This window comes from Dryobates pubescens, chromosome 31, assembly GCF_014839835.1.
Source record: "Dryobates pubescens isolate bDryPub1 chromosome 31, bDryPub1.pri, whole genome shotgun sequence".
Lineage (NCBI taxonomy): Eukaryota > Metazoa > Chordata > Aves > Piciformes > Picidae > Dryobates > Dryobates pubescens.
In genome coordinates this window covers 5,590,816-5,610,893 of record NC_071642.1, presented here as the reverse complement: position 1 = coordinate 5,610,893, position 20,078 = coordinate 5,590,816, and the positions used below count along the sequence as shown (strand labels likewise).

General features: G+C 54.8%; 1 protein-coding gene across 1 annotated transcript; it reads left to right on the top strand.

Moving 5' to 3' along the window:
• The first annotated feature begins 1,705 nt into the window (after positions 1-1,705).
• On the top strand, positions 1,706-19,620 carry RAB11B (RAB11B, member RAS oncogene family). Its single transcript, XM_054175182.1, has 5 exons — positions 1,706-1,834; positions 9,140-9,335; positions 12,430-12,623; positions 16,075-16,155; positions 19,041-19,620. The coding sequence occupies exons 1-5, from the start codon at positions 1,795-1,797 to the stop codon at positions 19,184-19,186; spliced, it is 657 nt and encodes a 218-aa protein (XP_054031157.1). The 5' UTR covers positions 1,706-1,794; the 3' UTR covers positions 19,187-19,620.
• The last annotated feature ends 458 nt before the right edge of the window (positions 19,621-20,078 follow it).

The window sequence follows — 20,078 nt, the reverse complement described above, 5'->3', positions numbered from 1 at the left end:
AGGGCCTGTGCCCCAGCATAGTTTAAGACAACATTTGGGATTTGTAGGACCCAAATGGTGCTGCTTGAGGCTTGATGGCCTGCAAGTACTTGATGACCTGAGATATTCAGGGTGAGGCTTAACAGGGCAACCTGATCTAGGGGAGGAGGTCCCTGCTGACTGCAGAGGGGGTTGGAAGGGATGACCTTTGGAGGACCCTTTCAACCCAACCCATTCTGTGATTTTATGTCTGTATGAACTGGTTCAAGGACACACATGGGATTTCCAGAAGAAGTCTGCAGACTCATTGCCCCCTCTGTAACTGCTGACGTGGCTGCTTTTGGTGACACACGTGACATCAGTTCTCAGATGCAAAAGATACCACAACCCTGGGGGACTCCTAAAGGTGAAGAACTTGGGGACTCTGGGCTCATGCTTCACCCCCACTTCACCCTGGGGGAAGGCAGGGGCAGCCCAAAGGGTCAAGCCACCATCTGCCCCTGCCTCAACCCTACTGAGCATTTCCTAAGGCCAGCAAGAGTAAGTCCAAAGCCATCTTCTTCCTCCCTACTGTCTCAGCCTTGCTCCAGTGTGATGCTGCAGACCTACTAATCCTTTAGTCAGCTAAAGATTCCTTCAGGGAAAGTAGGGCAGCAGCAGCTGAGCTGTGATGAGCACAGCCCAGGAAGGCAGGGATCTGTTTGAGGAGCAGGGAGAGCTCCCTGGCACATCACAGGCAGTGAGGGGAGGGAGCCACCAGCCACCCTGGCAGGGGCTGTGGCAACAACACATCAAAGGTGTTCAATCAGTGGCTGCAAGGCTGCCACACACACTGTGACTGTTGGCATGGAGGTCCCTAAAGCAGCAGGGACACCCTTGTGTCCTCAAAGCAGAGGGGACACCTCTGAACCCCAAAGCAGCAGAGACACCTCTGTGCCCTGAAACAGTGGGGACAGACCTGGTCCCCTAAGCAGTGGGGACACCTCTGGGCCCCAAAACGATGAGAATACAGCTGGGCCCCAAAACAGCAGGGCTGTGCTCGCAGGACGCACTGCAGCTCCGCTGCTGGGAAGGCGAGAGGCTTCCTGCTCGGGGCCAAGGCAGCCGCTGGCGCTCCTCGGGTGCAGAGCGGCCCTGTGCTGTCTCACAGAAATCGCCTCAAGCCGTGCCAGGACATGAGAAAAGGAAAACGTTTTCCTAGAACAAGTCGTGTCACCGCGCGGGCCCGTTTTTGCCAGAGCACCTTTTTCAGCTGGTGCTCAGCACAGGGAGACCCTGCGGATCAGGATCTGACCCAGCCCGGAGCGAGCCGGTGTGCGGGGCGCTGACCCGCGGCCGAGCACCGCCTGGGGAGAGTTTGGGGTGGGCTTGGGGTGGTTTTAGGGACACCTTCCCCAGTACGTCTCCATCCCACGGCCCTGGCGCGGCGCGGCGCTGCGCTGACATCGGGCCGGACCCTGCCACAGGCTCCAGCTCCGGCTCCGACCCCACCCCGTCCCTCGCGTCCCGCCCCGGCCCCGAACCCCCGACCCCTCCCATCCCCAAACCCCACCCCTTCGGCCCCGCCCCGTCTCGCGGGGTCCCTGCTCAGGCACTCAAGCACCGCCCCTTTCCAGATGCCCTTCTTCGATTGGGCAGAGTCGCCCGCCAGTCAGAGGCGCGCCCGTCGTCTATTGGGTGTTGCTGACGGGTCCGGCGCACCGCCCGCCTCCTGCGGGCTCCGGCGGCCGCTGATAGGCGTCGGCGGGACCGCCCCCCCCTCCGGCTGGGCCGCGGTCGGTGCCTGGCAGCCAGAGGGTCGGCGCCGCCATCGCCATGGGCACCCGCGACGACGAGTACGATTATCTCTTCAAAGGTACCGCCGCCGGCTGCTCCGCTCCGCGCCGTGTCGCGGCGGCCGTGCTCCTCGGCGGGTCCGCGGTGGCGCTGGGCCCGGCCAGGCCGCGCTGCCCCGAGTCCAGCGCGGCCGCCGAGGCCTTTGTGCGTGGGGCGGCCTTGCGGGCAGCGCCTGCCGCCCCCGGCCGCGATAGGGCCCGGCCGGGCCTGGAGCTGGGGTCGCTGCCGTGCTGCGGCGGGGGAGAGCGGGGGAGTCTCGCCGGCTTTCCCCGCCCCGGCGCGGCGGGGGCTGCGCGCTGGCGGCCGGGCGGGGGTGAGCCCTGAGGGTGGATCCCCTCCGGGCCGGGGTGAGGGAGAGGTGCGGGGCTTGCACCGGGGGCTGGACGGGAGGTGGGCTTCTAGCTGGGGCTGTGTCTGGCGGCGGTGCCGGTGGTGTGGGAGGGCCGGCGTCGAGCCGGAGCTGGGGAAACTTGGGCTTCACCGGAGAGCTTCGCAGGCGGCGAGCGGAGCGCTGGGCGCTGACGCCTGGGATTATCTTTGTGTTTCTGTCTCCAGATTTATGACGTTTTGGGTTGTACGAGGGAAGGGGTGACTGCTGGGTGGGTTCAGTGCTGCTCCTCCTGTGTTGGGGTTTGTTGCTGTTGAAATGTGAAGGCTGCTGGAGGTCGGTGTCCTGCATGTGCCAAGATGCCTGGGCAGGCTTTCTCCCCACAGCATCCCACAGTCTGCTTTTGAGGCCTAAGAGATAGTGCAGATGGGTGTAAAACATTCGCCTTTCTGTTTCCCAACCTGTTTTATGCTTGGTCTCCTGCAGTAGCATCCCTGAAACCCTTAGACGTAGCCAAAGGGTTCACCCTTAGAGAAGGTGAAGGTAAGGTTCCCCTCCGTGGGTGCTCAGAAGGCCCTGGAGGGGTGTGGGTGCCTGCTTGCTGCCGTGGAAACATCCCAGGAGTTTGATGTTGGGGTGTGCTGTATGTTCCTGAGCCCCAGCAAGGACAGCAGTGGTCCACATGTGCTTGTTGAAGAGGCTTCTGCTGGCAACCCTTTATGGCTGTGTGTGCCTGCTTGGTGTATTTGTTTTAGTCAAGACAGTGGTGGGGAAAAGCCCTTTATGTCTTCTCTGCCTATATAGCAGAAGCCTAGCCTCCAAAAATGTGCTGAACTGTCTGGGTCTAAACTAGTTTCCTTCTGAAGTCATTCTGCTGTCTATTTCCCAAGTGATTTAATAGCCAGGAACTTGAAAGCCTAAAAATCGTGTTTCCTTTTTTCCTTCTGTGCATAGTCAGGCAGGCACAGCTGCATTCATCTTCAGGAGTCCTCACAGCACTTTGAAATGTGTTGTTAGTTGTATCTGGAGTGAAGCTTTAAGCACAGCTCTTTGGTCAGGAGCTGTGCTGTTCTGTAGGTGCTGCAGAAGAGCTTCTCAGACTTGGTAGCACTTAATGATACATGGGGGAGAGAATTGGCCCTTTCTGGGTGGCCTTTGGGTAGGGGCAGTTGTGTGGATGGTGGATGTTATATTTCTTTAAAATTCAACACCAGAAAAATCCCCCCACACACCCTTCCCTATCTCTCACCTTTTCCTTCCTTCCCTCCAGGCTTTTTTTGGGACAAGAATTAGTGAAGGCAAATGGGATTAAGTGTGTGGGGGGGAAGTAGTGTCCAGAGGTTTGATTGTCTTCTGGTTTAGCCCTTTTTAGGCTTTGGAGATTTCCCCTGTCAGGGACATGCAGAGCTAATGGAGGCAGAACTAATGGTGGAGTGTGGGTAAGAGAATTTTTAGCAAGGTCAAGGTTTAACCACTTCCCTGACCACCTCTCTTCAAAGGAAATATGGTTGGACTCTGGTTTTAGCTTTTAAAGTTGCACTTGCTGAAGAGATTTGCCTCCTTGCATTGCAGCACTGTTGGGGCTGGCTCCAGTCAGAGGTGGTGCTGCTTGCAGGTCACCATTATGACTTTTTTTGTATAGTGGAAGGTCTGGAACTGCTTGTACAGGAACTCCTCTCCTTTAGTCTGGGCTCCATTAATCAGCTTCAGGGCGAGTTTCAAAGGCGAAGAGTCCCCATTTAGCATTTGTCTCTTTCCTGTGAGTTTCTGCCTGGCGTTTGGGTTGTGAGTGAACGGCCGAGAAGTTGCTGCTCCTGCGTGGGGCTGGGTCGCTGTTCTTGGGTTCTCCCCCTTTGGTGTTCCCATCAGCTTGTGCTTCAGGCCTGGCCATTTGAATGGGGCTGCAGGAGGGCTGAGCAATATTATCAGGTCTAGCACACCAGCAGGCAAAGATTAATTTAAGGTTTAGTGGCACTCTTGGGATGTGAGTGTGGTCATAGTCAAAGCTGCTCTGCTAAGCTTGTGCCTCCCTTTCTTGATCGCCAATTTCCCTTCCTCTGTGTGCGTGCCCACGGTCAGAGCTGCTTCTTTTATTGATCACAACAGAATGTTGTTTGTTAACACAACGCCTGAGCCAACCTTTGGGGAACAAGCTGAATGCTGTGTGCAGAGCTGTGCAGAACAACACAAGGCTGTGAGGACCTTGTGGATGTGTTTCAGTGATGTCACCAAGTGAAGCCAGCGGTTCCGGGCTCTGGGCCCAGCTCCTTTTGTAGCTGGGAAGATTAAAAAGCAGGAACTTAAAGAAGTGTCAGGGTTGAAAGGGACCTCAAGGAGATCAGCCAGTTCCAACCCCCTGCCATGGGCAGGGACACCTCACACTAGAGCAGGTTGCTCAGAGCAACATTCATCCTGGCCTTCAAAACCTCCAGGCATCAGGCTTCCACCACCTCCCTGGGCAACCTGTGCCAGTCTCTCACCACCCTCCTGGGGAACAACTTCTTCCTAACATCCAATCTGAATCTACTCATTGCCAGTTTTTTTCCCCTCAGTCCTATCACTCCCTGCCCCCTTAAAAAGTCCCTGCTCAGCTTTCTTGTAGCCCCCTTCAGGTCCTGGAAGGCCACAATAAGGTCTTGTCAGGAGGAGTTTGGAATGGGTTGGATCTGGAGCTGGATTTGTGAACTTTTAGTAGTTGTTAGAACATTGGAAGCCTTGCACCTGTGAAAGTGGGATCTGCACTTTCCCTCTCACAAAGCTTAGCCTTTTGTTAGTGTTTGTTTTAAAAATCACATTTGGGGCTGGGCAGATGTCTGCTGGATCACCAAAAGGAAGGAAAAAACACCCATTTGGGGGGGGGGGAAGAGAGTTTTCTTTTACCTTTGTGGGAATTCAGGCTGCTCTGATTAGAGCTTAAGCCTAACAAAGGCTGTGCTTACTAAACCCGAGTGCCTGGCAGATTAGTCAGCAATATCTGGCACTCTTATGTGTTTAATATTCATAATGAACTCTGCTAGAGGGAAACTTCATCTTCTTGATTGTTCTAAAGAATATATTCTTCTTTCCAGATTATTAAGCTTGTCTCTGTGAAATTCTGCCAGGGACTGGAGCTTTTTTTCCCCCCCTCTCACTGGAGAGGGACTGGAGCATTTTTTCCTCCTGCATTGCTCTGGATTTTTGCCTTTTTGCTTGCTTTGTACCACTGACCCCAAGGTAGGAAGCAGGTGCCCAGATGGTAGGACTGGGCTCTGCCCAGGCTGTAGGCCTGTGCTGGGATTCTGAGTGCTGATGGTGTCTGAGGGCTGGAGCAGCTCACCTGTGGGGACAGGCTGGGAGAGTTTGGGCTGTTCAGCCTAGAGAACATAAGGCTCCAGTGAGACCTCAGAGCAGCCTTCCAGTACCTGAAGGGCTCCAGGAGAACTGAGGAGGGACTTTTGACAAGGGCTGGGAGTGCCAGGTCAAGGGACAATGGCTTTGAGCTGGGAGAGGAGAGACTGAGAGTGGAGATGAGGAAGAATTTCTTGACAGTGAGGGTGGGGAGAGCCTGGCACAGGCTGCCCAGGGAGGCTGTGGATGCCTCCTGCCTGGAGGTGTTCAAGGCCAGGCAGGATGAGGCCTTGAGCAAGCTGTGCTGGTGGGAGGTGTCCCTGCCCATGGCAGGGGGTTGGAGCTGGATGAGCTTTGAGGTCCCTTCCAGCCCAGTCTAGGATTCCATGATTTTGCTGCTGACAGATGAGTCCTATGGAGAGCAGTAATCCACAGCCTGGCACAGCCTGGTAGAGGAGAGGAAGTCAGGGAAGACCAAAGGAACCACCCCACAATTCAGGGTGTTGATGTGGCACCAAGTGTGGCCTGCCTGTGTCCTTCCAGCCATCTAGTGATACTTGGTGCTGGTTGCTGGTTCAGGTCACTGCCTAGTTAAACCCAGTGCATCTTTCCATTACCAGTGTGGCCCTCAAGGCTCTTCAGGGAGTGATTTTGATTCTGCTGAGATGTGTGCAGGGAGCATTCAGGCTCTGAGATGTGCTTTGGAACTTTATTTTCTGCTCCATGAAGACTTCTGCAGGTGGAGAGCTGTTGCTGGCTGGTGGCTTGTCCCCAAACTTGGGATGTTTTCCAAGATGGAACCACTTAGTCCAGAGTCTTCAAGGTATCTTCTTGCTCAGTTCCCATAGAAAATAAAAGTCTGTGGTTCCTGTTGGCATGTAGACTTCCAGGTTTTGCATCTTTCTCCTGTGCTCCTTTAATGGGGAAGATGGAATATGAAAAAGGAGCCTTTGTGTAAGGCAGAGGACATCATTCACTGAGGTGGGATCTGGCTCTCTTCCTTTGTTACTTCTGCATCCTGTAAGTTCTCAGAAGTGCTCTTGCCAGCTCTGCTAGAAGGTGGAGCAGCCTGCTAAAGGGGAGCCAGATTGCAGCAGGGGCAAGAAACCAGCTAAAGCCTCCCTGAATTCTCTTCCAGTGGCCTGAGAGCCTTTTGCATGGTTTGTGCACAGAGCTGCCAACTCCCAAGTGCCAGAGGAGAGGAGGTGGCTGGAACCTGGAGAGATGGCTGTGCCCTCTGCAGCTGCAGATTCTTGGGAAGCTGCCTCCTTCCAGACACATTGGGCAGCTTCAGGGTTTTCCCAAGTTGGTCTGGTTTGTGTGGAGAGTGTTTTGACCTATTCTTGGCTATGGTCAGGGCTTTGCTGTGGGGCACAGGGGGCTCGAGGCCAGCAGAGCACTGGGCAACCTTCAGCCTGTTCCTGGAACACCTCATGGAATTAGTGCTGAAAACCTGTTTGCCTGGCAAAGAGAGCTAAGAGTGCTAGAGCTGGAACTTGCAATCACAGAATCATTAGGATTGGAAGGGACCTCAAGGATCATCTAGTTCCACCCCCCTTACCATGGGCAGGGACCCCTCACACTAGAGCAGGTTGCTCACAGCCACATCCAGCCTGGCCTTCAAAACCTCCAGGCTTCCACCCCCTCCCTGGGCAACCTGTGCCAGTCTCTCACCACCCTCCTGGGGAAGAATTTCTTCCAATCTGAATCTACCTATTTCTGTTTTTTTCCATTCCACTCCATCCTGTCACTCCCTGACACCCTCAAAAGTCCCTCCCAAGCTTTCTTCAGATACTGGAAGGCCACAATCAGGTCTCCTTGGAGCCTTCTCCTCTCCAGACTGAATAACCTGTCCTCAGAGCAGAGCAGCTCCAGCCCTCTGCTCATCCTTGTGGCCCTTCTCTAGCCACCTTCCAGCACCTCCAGATCCTTCCTGGCACAGAGGCTCCAGAGCTGGACACAGAGCTCCAGCTGTGGTCTCAGCAGAGTGGAGCAGAGGGGGAGAATCACCTCTGTGGCCCTGCTGGCTCTACTTCTCTTGCTGCAGCCCAGGATGTGATTGGCTTTCTGGGCTGCAAGTGCTCACTGCTGGCCCATGTTGAGCTTCTCATCCACCAGCAGGCCAAATCTTTTTCACCTCTCTGTTCTCATCCCCTCCCGCCTGGCCGGGCCAGGGCTGTTTGGCAGCACAGGCAGAGGCTGTGAGGAGCTGATTGAAGCTGTCCCGGGTGGGGAGATGTGGCTCGGTGCCACCATCCGCTGGCTGCCCCTTGCTGCCGCTGTTGTCTCGGGGCTGTTCAGCTGTGCTAGCACAATTGTCTATCTGTCCGTGCTGTCAGCAGGCTGAGATGCTGGGCAGCCTTCAGCCACCTCCCCGTGCAGCCCGGGAGCTGAGGAGCAGAGGCTACAGCTCCAGTTTGGGGCCGGGAGGTGAGGGAGCAGTGGCCGGGGCAGAACAAAGCTGCGATAACACCGAGGGCCGGCCCTTGGCTCTGGGGGAAGGTTGGTGAGCTTCTCCCGGCAGTGTGAGGAGAGCAGGCATCGGGAATGCTTTCTGCCCACGTCTGCTGGTGTGTAGGGAAAACAGCAGAACTGAACCGAACCGGGAAATAGTCGCAAGGCTGAGGAAGCCTCGCCGAGGCTGCCGCCTCCTCCAGCCGCGACGCTGTTGGCTTGAATACCCAAGTCCTGCAGGGCGCAGTGTGTGCAGAGAGCAGGGGAACGCCTCGGGTCCTTCACTCTGGGTTCTCTTTCGTTATGGCTTACCCTAGTCAGCTCTACCAGGATTTAGGGAAGGGTGCTGGCTGCACAATGAGGATCCAGCACAGAGCCATTGGGAGAGGCTGATGAGACGATCTGGTGGAGAGCTGCTCCAGCAGGGCTGAGTGTGCAGAGGTGTGCCTGGGATCAGCTGAGAGCTTTGGCCCCAAGGCAGGGGAAACTCCTCCAGGATGCTGCTTCCAGCAGAGCTGAGGCTGTGTGCTGCCCAACCCTCTGCACTGACGTTCTGCTGTTAGCATGGCAACACCTCCTGTGCAGGCAGAGATTTTTCAGCTCATCTGTTACTTGTACAATCTACTCAGAACTCCTCTGGTTGGCTGAAGTTCTGCCTTGCTTTCTGTCTTTGTACTATCAGATGTCTCCTACATGCCTTTTTTTTTTTTTGTGGGGGTGAACATATTTATGAATTAAATTGTGGGAACAAACCATCCTGTCTGACCCCCCAGCAGGGGCTGCCAACAGTTCTTTACTTGCTGGTTTGCTTGTTTTGGAGAAGCATGGCACAGGTTTGTGCTGCACACAGGCTCTTGGCAGCAGGCAGGCAGCCTGTGTCTCTTAAAATCAGAGTTGCAGCTTTGCTCTGTAGAAGGTCAGGTGAGCAAGGGACACCTACTAACCTCCAGTTCCTGGTGGTGGTTGGAGCCTCCAAGGCCACCTTTAGCTGCTGATGGCAGTTCCCCACTGCCACCTCTGATGAACTGAGCAGCTGGCAGCACCAAGGAGGCTTGGGGCTGTTTTGGGGCTGAAGAAGCAAGCTGTGAGTAGTGAACTCAGAGGTGCTGTCAGTGTGACCTCCTGTGTTTGTCTGGCAGCCGGGGAGCGCCGCTGCCTGCTGCAGGTGCTGGTGTGGAGAGCTGCTTGTTGCCATCACATCTTCTTCTCTTTCAGTGGTGTTGATTGGAGACTCTGGAGTTGGGAAGAGTAATCTTCTGTCACGTTTCACGCGCAATGAGTTCAACCTGGAGAGTAAGAGCACCATTGGGGTGGAGTTTGCCACCAGGAGCATCCAGGTGGATGGGAAGACGATAAAGGCCCAGATCTGGGACACTGCAGGCCAGGAGCGGTACAGAGCCATCACCTCCGCGTGAGTACCGGGCCCCTGCTCGCAGCTCAGAGGGGGGCCAGGGCAAGCCGTGGCTGGAGGAGGTGTGGAGCACCACTGGGGCACGTGTGTGGTGGTTGAAATTTCCCCCCCAACATTAACTTTGCCAGACCAGCTCAGCTGGAAGCAAAGGAGAGCTGTGTTTACAGGCAAAACTACAATCTACAACGGAGTGCAATGAGTATGTACCAAATATCCAGGATTTACAGTGGTTACAGGGATTCACAATTAACAAACAGCACAAGAGCCCCCTGGTCAGAGACCAGGAGAAGTTCACAGTATCAGTCAGGGTTGGAAGGGACCACAAGGATCATCTAGTTCCAACCCCACTGCCATGGGCAGGGACACCCCACACTAGATCATCCAGCCTGGTCTTACACACCTCCAAGGATGGGGCCTCAACCACCTCCCTGGACAACCCATTCCAGGGCTTCACCACTCTCATGGTGAAGAACTTCCTCCTCACATCCAGCCTGAATCTCCCCACCTCCAGCTTCATTCCATTCCCCCTGGTCCTATCACTACCTGAGATCCTGAGAAGTCCCTCCCCAGCCTTCTTGTAGGCCCCCCTCAGATACAGGAAGGTCACAATTAGGTCACCTCGGTTACCAGCTTCTCCTTCCCTGCCTACCCAGCCCCACCTGGCCAAAGAAAGGAGAGAGAGAGAGAGAGAGAGAGAGCAAGCAGAGAAAGTTGCTGTTAGACTTACCCAACACAATGCAGCCAAGGCCAAACAGAAGCAAGTTAGGATCTCTCCAGAATGAAGAAGTGAGAAGAGATGAGAAGGAATTGTTTTGGTACAAGCAGTCTTATGGTAGATATCTCTCCAATGAAATTGTTCAGAATTATCTTTGTTTTCCTTTTCATACCCAGTGGTGATTGATTTACATTTTACTACTCTTCTGCTCAGGAGCTGTGAAAAAAATTTAAAGGCATAGCCTAAAACTACCACACACCTGGCAAAACCATTGTGGCAAGCTTCAGTGTAGGTCTGTAGATACTGGAGACTTCTGTATTCCTTGATTCACACAGCATCACAGTGCATGAGAGGGTGGAAGGGACCTCCAGAGATCAGGGAGTCCAGCTCCCCTGCCAGAGCAGGATCATATCATGAAAGTAATTCTGGGATTTTGATGATACTGATACAGAAAAAAACCTAATAGCTTAAATCAAAAGCATGGAAAATGCTGTTTGAGGTTTGTGATGCAGGGCTTTTGCCTGCCCTTGATGTGCTCTCTGCATCACCTGGGATGAGCATCACTTCTGGTGGGAGCTGGGTGCTGTCTGGCATCAAGCTCTGCTCTGGATGTGGGAGCTTAGCTTAGTGTCAGTGGCTGCAAGTCCTCATTGTCCCCTCAGGGAGGGGTTTTCAGGACAGCCCCCAGCCACAAACTCTCTTGAGATTTCAGTGACTTTGAATTGGTCACAGCCCCAAGAATTAGGTCCAGGAGCACGTGCTGAATAACCTGTGAGTAGGAGAGACAACTGTGACAGTGCTGACTCTGCAGCATCAGGCACATTCCTGCTCAGAAGAGAGGTGCTGAGAAGCTCTCCTGTAGGGCACCTTGTGAATCCAGATGCCTCTAGGAGTGTCTGTTCCTGTGCAGGTAGTAGGCAGAAGTATCTTTTGGAGGGGACAAAAGAAAGCTGTTGGCAGGGTTAGGTATCCAGGGCACCTCCTGACCAGCAGTTTGCAGTGTTCTGGTGTTACAGAGGCATCTCAGTTTGTCAGGGCTCAGGCTTGTTTGAGTCCTGCACAGACTGAGCCATCTGTGTTGGATTCAAGGGGAATGGTTTTTGTTGAGGTGAATTAAAGTGAAGCAGGGTGGGAGGAGAAAGGAGGTGGTAGAAGGTGGGAGTAGAAGAAAAGAGCATGGAACCCAGAGGGAATAATCTGCAGGGGAGGAATGCAAAGCCCAAGTACTGCAGGTGATGTCAGTGGTGATTTCAAACTGCATCTTTCCCACAAGTCCTAGCCTGCTTTCCATGGAGTTTTGGTGACCCTTGGGTTTTGCAGCAGTGGAGCAACTGTAGCAGAAAACCTACTGGCTGAGTCTGTTCCACCAGCAGAGCTGGCTGGTGAGAACCAGGCCCCTCTGCACCCTGTGACCCTGCCTCTCCTCTCTGTGCTGGCACAGGCTCTTGCCTGGCACATGGCTGAGCTTGCTAAGCCAGCAGGGCACCAAGCAGCAGTCAGGACTGAAGGGGTTATGCTGACCTGGTACCCTGGATCAATTCAGCAAGGTGTCAGTTGAGCAGGGGAGAAGTGGCAGGGATGGTGTGGAGGGGATGTGGATGTTACAGAACTCCTGCCTGAGATTGGCTTCTGCTTCCAGCTGGACATAAGAAAAAACTTTCACTGTGAGTGGGACAAAAACACTGGAATGGGCTGCACAGAGAGGTGCTGGAGTCTCCTTCTCTGGACACTCAAAACCCACCTTGATGTGTTTCTGGGTGACCTGTCCTGGGTGACCCTGCTTTGGCAGGGGGCTGGACTGGATGATCTTCAGAGGTCCCTTCCAACCCCAACCATTCTGTGGTTCTAATGACATCAGCACAGCTTTTCCCAAAGCAAGAGGATGTTTTAACTTGGTAGCAGTAAGCAGTGTAGAGGTGCCAGGTGTGCTGAGGTAGCTTGGGCAGAGCTGGTCCAGTGCAGAGCCACAGAGCTGCTTCAGGCAGTGGAACATCTATAGGGCCAGGCTGAGAGAGCTGGGGCTTGGAGCATGGAGCAGAGGAGCCTGAGGGCTGCCCTCATTGCTGGTGATAAAGATGTGCAGGGCTGGAGCCAGGCTCTGCTCAGGGATGTCCAAGGACAGCACAAGGGGCACTGGGGGCAAGCTGGAGCAGAGGAGCTGCCACAGGAACAGGAGGGAAAACTTTGTCACTGTGAGGGTGACAGAGCCCTGGAGCAGGCTGCCCAGAGAGGTTGTGGAGTCTCCTCTGGAGACATTTAAGCCCCACCTGGATGTGTTCCTGTGTGAGCTGCCCTGGGTGACCCTGCTCTGGCAGGGGGTGGGACTGGATGGCCCCTGGAGGTCCCTTCCAAGCCCAGCCATGCTGTGTGGTGTTTCAGGTACTACCGTGGTGCCGTTGGGGCTCTTCTGGTCTATGACATCGCCAAGCACCTCACCTATGAGAACGTGGAGCGCTGGCTGAAGGAGCTGAGGGACCACGCAGACAACAACATCGTGATCATGCTGGTGGGCAACAAGAGCGACCTGCGGCACCTGCGCGCCGTGCCCACCGACGAGGCCCGGGCCTTTGCAGGTGGGTGGGCAGCAGGGGCATGGTCAGGGCCTTTGCAGGTGGGTGGGCAGCGGGGGCATGGTCAGGGCCTTTGCAGGTGGGTGGGCAGCGGGGGCATGGTCAGGGCCTTTGCAGGTGGGTGGGCAGCGGGGGCATGGTCTGGGCCTTTGCAGGTGGGTGGGCAGCAGGGGCATGGTCTGGGCCTTTGCAGGTGGGTGGGCAGCGGGGGCATGGTCAGGGCCTTTGCAGGTGGGTGGGCAGCAGGGGCATGGTCAGGGCCTTTGCAGGTGGGTGGGCAGCGGGGGCATGGTCAGGGCCTTTGCAGGTGGGTGGGCAGCGGGGGCATGGTCAGGGCCTTTGCAGGTGGGTGGGCAGCAGGGGCATGGTCAGGGCCTTTGCAGGTGGGTGGGCAGCAGGGGCATGGTCAGGGCCTTTGCAGGTGGGTGGGCAGCGGGGGCATGGTCAGGGCCTTTGCAGGTGGGTGGGCAGCAGGGGCATGGTCAGGGCCTTTGCAGGTGGGTGGGCAGCAGGGGCATGGTCTGGGCCTTTGCAGGTGGGTGGGCAGCGGGGGCATGGTCAGGGCCTTTGCAGGTGGGTGGGCAGCGGGGGCATGGTCAGGGCCTTTGCAGGTGGGTGGGCAGCAGGGGCATGGTCAGGGCCTTTGCGGGTGGGTGGGCAGTGGGGGCATGGTCAGGGCCTTTGCAGGTGGGTGGGCAGCGGGGGCATGGTCAGGGCCTTTGCAGGTGGGTGGGCAGCGGGGGCATGGTCAGGGCCTTTGCAGGTGGGTGGGCAGTGGGGGCATGGTCAGGGCCTTTGCAGGTGGGTGGGCAGTGGGGGCATGGTCAGGGCCTTTGCAGGTGGGTGGGCAGTGGGGGCATGGTCAGGGCCTTTGCAGGTGGGTGGGCAGCGGGGGCATGGTCAGGGCCTTTGCAGGTGGGTGGGCAGCGGGGGCATGGTCTGGGCCTCTGCAGGTGGGTGGGTGGGCAGCGGGGGCCCGGCCTGGGCCTCTGCGGGTGGGTGGGCAGCACTTCCTGGGTGCTGCTCCCTGAGCTTGCTGCTGCTGGTGCCAGCTGCAACCACACTGCTGGTGTCTGGCACAGAGCTTTCACTTCAGTTTTGGGTTTGACTCTAAAATAGGCATTTCAGATTTTATCATCTGTTTTTAATGCAGTTGTGGGGGTGGGGCTGGCTCTGGGGTGGGGGGGGGGCTGGCTCTGGTAGGTTTGTTGGGTTGGGTGTTTTTGGTCCTAGTGGTAGGAGATGTTTTTGAAGCAGTGTCCTTGAGCTGCCTGATAGCTAAGATGAAACACTTCCTCTAGCAAGGCTAGAACCAGAAAGCAGCATGCAGAGGAGAAAATGTCACAACATAAATGATCCCAGCACAATATGTCCTTCCTGCCTTCCTTCCTTCCTAGCCTGGTCCCACTGAGTGCACATCAGTGTGGGCAGCTGCAGATGAGCAGTGACCCTTCCTTAGCTGGTGCAGCTTCTGCTGCACATCCTCCTGTCACAGAACCACAGAATCTTCTTCTTGGTTGGAAAAGACCTCAGAGATCATTGAGTCCATGATTGGTGGTTGACCTACCACCACCATGGTCAGCAATTATGTCCCCAGGTGCCATGCTTATGCCATCTGGTTTCATTTAAATGCAGTGATCATCAGGCTTGGAGGTTGTCAGTGGCTGGGAGATGCCAAATTGGTTCTGTTAGCTGCTGCCACTTTATTAATTCTGTCCTTTGCCTTGCAAAGTGCTGCTCAGATCCTCCTTTGCCTTATAGGCCCTGGGGACCTGCAGCTTGCTTCTGTGTGGCTGTCAAGCTTGGAGCTGGAATTTAAATGTGCAGACTTGAAAGTCTTCCTAGGGCTTGCTTAAACTTCTTCCTTGGCTCTGCTCTGCTGAGATCGCACCTCCAACACTGCCTTCAGTTCTGGTGTCCCCAGAAGCACACAGAGCTGCTGGAGTGAGTCCAGAGGAGGCCACAAAGATGATCCAAGGGCTGGAGCAGCTCTGCTGTGAGGACAGGCTGAGGGAGCTGGGGGTGTTCAGCCTGGAGAAGAGAAGTCTTTGTCTTCCCTGTGGATGCCTCCTGGCTGGGAGTGTTCAAGGCCAGGCTGGATGAGGCCTTGAGCAGCTGAGCCTAGTTGAGAGGTGTCCCTGCCCATGGTGGGGAGGTTGGAGCAGATGATCTCTGAGGTCCTTTCCACCCTGAGCTAGGACTCCACAGTTCTATAATTCTGGAATTTGCCAGCAAATACCCTGTGGTCAGTAAAACCTCTTTGAATTGCCAGCTGAATGAGAAGTGACTTCTGGAACAGAGAAGTGAAGCCCTGGAGCAGGCTGCCCAGGGAGGTGATGGAGTCTCCTTCACTGAAGACATTCAAAACCCACCTGGATGCATTCCTGTGTGACCTGCTCTGGCAGGGGAGTTGGACTCCTGTCTTTTGAGGCCTCTTCCAACCTCTACCATCCTGTGATTCTGTGAAGAGAAGCACTGGAAGGCAGCTGGTGCCCTGGACACTGGCACTTGACTCAGCACCTTTTTGCCCCTGCCTGGCTCCTGGGGCTGTTCTAAGCAGTGGTGGTTCAGGTGCTGCTGTTTCATCTCTGTGACTGAAACCTGCCTGTTCCTGGGCAGGTAGCACAGTGCCCTTCTGCATCACAGGATGTCAGGGGTCAGAAGGGACCCAAGGAGACTGAGTCCACCCCCCCTGCCAGAGCAGGACCGTACAGTCTAGCTCAGGTCACAGAGGAACACATCCAGACAGGCCTTGAAAGTCTCCAGAGAAGGAGACTCCAGAACCTCCCTGGGGAGCCTGTTCCAGTGCTCTGTGACCCTCACAGTAAAGTAGTTCAGTATCACCAAGACCTCAGAGATCATCAAGTCCAACCTGTCACCACAGACCTCATGACTAGACCATGGCCCCAAGTGCCACATCCAATCCCCTCTTGAACACCTCCAGGGATGGGGACTCCACCACCTCCCTGGGCAGCACACTCCAATGGCTAACAACTCTCTCGGTGAAGAGCTTCCTCCTAACCTCGAGCCTAAACTTCCCCTGGCCCAGCTTGAGACTGTGTCCTCTTGTTCTGGTGCTGGTTGCCTGGGAGAAGAGACCAACTCCCTCCTGGCTTCAACCTCCCTTCAGGTAGTTGTAGAGAACAAGAAGGTCTCCCCTGAGCCTCCTCTTCTGCAGGCTAAGCAACCCCAGCTCCCTCAGCCTCTCCTCACAGGGCTGTGCTGAAGGCCTCTCCCCAGCCTCGTTGCCCTTCTCTGGACACCTTCAAGTCTCTCAATGTCCTTCTTAAACTGAGGGGCCCAGAACTGGACACAGGACTCAAGGTGTGGCCTAACCAATGCAGAGTACAGGGGCACAATGACTTCCCTGCTCCTGCTGGCCACACTAAATAAAGTCAGGGTGAAATGAAGTGTGGTGGAAGGTTTTGACTGACCCATTTGTTATCTGTTGCAGAAAAAAATAACTTATCTTTTATTGAAACTTCTGCTCTGGATTCAACAAACGTAGAAGAAGCCTTCAAGAACATCCTTACAGGTACGGCTTGGGCTGGGCTCAGAGGACTCCTGAGGTGGTGGAGCTTCTTCATGGGCATGTTTTGCAGTTCCCTGCAGTGTTTTGGAAATGAATGTTGGGAATATGTATTATTAACATGCAAGCCTTCTCATCCTGCCTGTGTCCTACCTCCTACCCCACACCTCCCTTCCCGTCCAAGAACCTGGAGGTTCCCAGTCTCTGGTACTCCACAAATTCAAGCTGTTGCAGTAGCCCTGCTGTAAAGGCACTGCTGGTTCTGAGCCTGCACAAAATCCAGGCAGTGAAATGCTGGGAAGTGAATCTCCCAGTGTGTCCTCCTGCAGCAAAGCAGACTGGTGCATGAGTGCTGTCCAGCCTGCTGAGCTCCTCTTCTCCAGCTTGATGGCAAGGGCTGGAGGTGGCTGGGCACCAGCAGCACAGCTGTGTGCTGGCTGCCTCCTGGGAATGTCCCTGAAGAGTCCTAGGACTTGTCCAACAACTCAGTAGTGGACTCGGGTCAAAGTGAGGCCAGGGCTTGTGATACCTGCTGCACAAGAGCATTCCTCAGCACACAGAACTGCTGGAGATGTGGCTGCTGAGAGCAGTGTCCAGCTGCAGCTTCAGGCTTGCTGTGTGGCTCATGCAGCAGGTCCCCTGCTTGCAGTCTCAGAGGTATTCCAGCCAGTAGGACTCTACTACTTGGTTTTTTACCTCTTCCAGACTAGGGCTTAGAATTCCCATTCCTAAAGATGGAGCTGTTGCCTGCCTGTATTTTCCTGACCCTGGATTGTGGAGCTCCCTACTGCCTGTGAGGCCTGGGGCTCGCCACTAAACCTTTGTTACTGCAGGTGCCCCAGCAGCTTCTCCCTGCACTGAGCCATGGCCAAATCACTTCTGTTAGTAGCTCACAGGGATTTCCAGCTGGTGGTGTGCAGATATGAGCTGAGTGCTCACTGGGCTCTCTGGGAGAGTGCACAGCATCACAGGATGTTAGGGGTTGGAAGGGACCATCTTTGTGGAGCAGAGGAGCCTGAGGGCTGTCCTCATTGCTGGTGATAAAGATGTGCAGGGCTGCCCTGGCAGGGATTGGACTGGATGATCTCTGGAGGTCCCTTCCAACTCCTGAGGTTCTGTGATTTGTTTTATTGCTCTGAGGTAGTGCAGCAGTTGCCATCCACCCTGTCCTCCCTTGGGAGTATTGTCCTGAGACTGACCCTGGGTGGAGAAGATGGTTCTAGGGATAAGTCCTACACTCTCTGCTGTAACACATTAAGATTCTCAGGGAGGCAGAGCTTGAGCTGAGGTCAAGCCTGAGCAAACTGAACTCAAAACATTGCCTTAGCAGCATCCTGTGCTCCCCAAGGTGTTGAGATAGAGCAGAGATGTGGCTTGTAAGACCTGAGTAGTCCTGAAAAGGCTGCTTCTAAAGTGATTACCTGGGAGCCAGTCCTCCTCCTGAGGGAGAAGAAACCTGGGCAAATGTGCTCTGTAAAGCAGGGAGTTTGGGGACTTGGTGGAGGGAAGAGGTTAGGAGCAGCAGGACAGGAGCTTGCTTAGTGGTCACCAGTTTGAGGGATCACTAAAGAGCAGAGAGGGAAAAATCAACCCAAAAAAAACCCAACCCCCCAAAAATACCAAATCAAAAAGGAAACTCAGCCCTCAGATGGTGCCCCTGAGGAAAAAAAGGGCCTGGCAGGGCCTGTGAGCAGCTAACTACTAAAATACTCCACTGAGCAGGGCAGAAAAGGGCAGGGCCACTCTGTGTAGCTCTCCTCATCCCTTTCAGCACAGAGCTGGAGGTAGCCAATGGCAACCAGGCCAGCCTGGGGCTGAAGGTTTCCATTTTACACAGTGGAAATCTGTGCAGCCCAAACAAACAGAACCCAGACACCCCAAAAATCCTCCTCCCCCCCCCCGCCCCCCAGCTTTTAATCCTTGCTGAAGGCTTTGGTGGTGTTTGGAAGGCTGTGGCTGTAGGAATGTGACCATAATATTTACCACAGACTTCCAGGGAGGTGCTTCCCCTTTTCCTGTCTCACAATGGAGGGAAGTTGGTTTTTATAGTCAGTCAAATAAGTGATTTCCAAAGCTTTCAGCTTCAGTCATTTCTCTGCAGCTGCAGTGGGTTGTCCCTGAAAGCTTTTTAACCTGGCAGCCTCTCATCGGTGGTTGTGGCTGTGTGGATCTCTGTGCTTTCAGGCTGAAATTAATTGGTGTCAAATAAATTAAATCTCTGCAGAAAAGCCTTTTTTTTTTGATCAATATGGAGCTCTCTGGAGTCAGGTGGCTCTTCACTGTCCTTTGTTGTAAAGAGGAGCAGGCTGAGGGAGCTGAGGTTGTTCAGCAAGGAGAAGAGAAGGCTCCAGAGGGAACTTAGAGCAGCCTCCCAGTACCTAAAGGGGCTACAAGAAGGCTGCAGAGGGACTGTTTGCAAAGGCCTGCAGGGACAGGACCAGGGGCAATGGCTTCAAACTAGAGCAGAGCAGATTGAGATTGGATGTGAGGAACAAGTTCTGCACCAGGAGGCTGCTGGAACATTGCAACAGGTTGCCCAGGGAGGTGGTTGAGGCCCCATCCCTGGAGATACTCAAGGTGAAGCTGGACAGGGCTCTTGGGCAAGCTGATCTAGTAGAGGATGTCCCTGCTGGCTGTGAGGAGGTTGGACTGGCTGAGCTTTGGAGGTCTCTTCCAACCCAAACTCTTTTATGATTCTAAATACCTCTCAGCAGCAAGCAGCTGGAGGCCTCTTCCGGCCTCGACCATTCTGTGTTACCTGCCACAGCTGGCCAGGCTTGGACTCCCCTTCCACAGCCCTCTTCTGATGCTTGGGTTGAAGCCTCCCCTCTGCTGGCTTGCTCTGTGTGCTGCTGGAGGCAGCGTCCCTGAGCAGCGCCCTCTCCCCGCAGAGATCTACCGCATCGTCTCGCAGAAGCAGATCGCTGACCGCTCGGCGCACGACGAGTCCCCGGGCAACAACGTGGTGGACATCAGCGTGCCCCCGACCACCGACGGACAGAAATCCAACAAACTGCAGTGCTGTCAGAACCTGTGACCTCCTCTGGATGGCTCCTGTGCCCTTCACCTCGTCTGTGCTTCATTTAGAAACTTGTGTGCACTTCTTATCTCCTGTGATTCAGTGACTCCCTCCTCCCTCCCTCCCTTCCCCCCTTCCCCTCCATTCTCATCTTAGAGCTTTAACTGTAGGGCTAACATCCATCCCCCTGCCTCTGAAACCCCCTTCCACGTGGTGACTTCTGGGCTTGAAAGTGTAGGCACTGACCTGATAGACCTTGGTTTGTGGTGGAACATCTGCTGCTGGATTATTATCCCATGGAAGGCTCTCCTCAGATGGTTTTGCTCGGTGGGGTTTGTCCTCTTGAGTTGTTTAATGGTGGGGGTTAGTTGTTGGGGTTTCTGTTGGGGCTTATTTGGTGGTGGTTGGTTTTTTTTTCCCCTTGGGGGTTTGGGTTTGGTTGAGGTTTTTTTTTTCCCCTTGGGGGTTGGGTTTTGGTTGAGGTTTTTTTCCCCCTTGGGGGTTGGGTTTTGGTTGAGGTTTTTTTTTTCCCCTTGGGGGTTGGGTTTTGGTTGAGTTTTTTTTTTCCCCTTGGGGGTTTGAGTTTGGTTGAGGTTTTTTTTCCCCTTGGGGGTTGGGTTTTGGTTGAGGTTTTTTTTTCCCCCTTGGGGGTTGGTCTTGGTTTTTTCCCTTGGGGTTTATTATGTTGTGGGGGTTCTTTTAGGGGGGAGGGTTCTTTTGGTGGTGTTTCTGTTGGGGTTTATGTGGTGGTGGTGGTGGTTTCTGTTGGGGTTTAGGTGGTGGTGGTTTCTGTTGGGGTTTAGGTGGTGGTGGTGGTTTCTGTTGGGGTTTAGGTGGTGGTGGTTTCTGTTGGGGTTTAGGTGGTGGTGGTGTTTCTGTTGGGGTTGTGGTGGTGCTGGTGGTGTTTCTC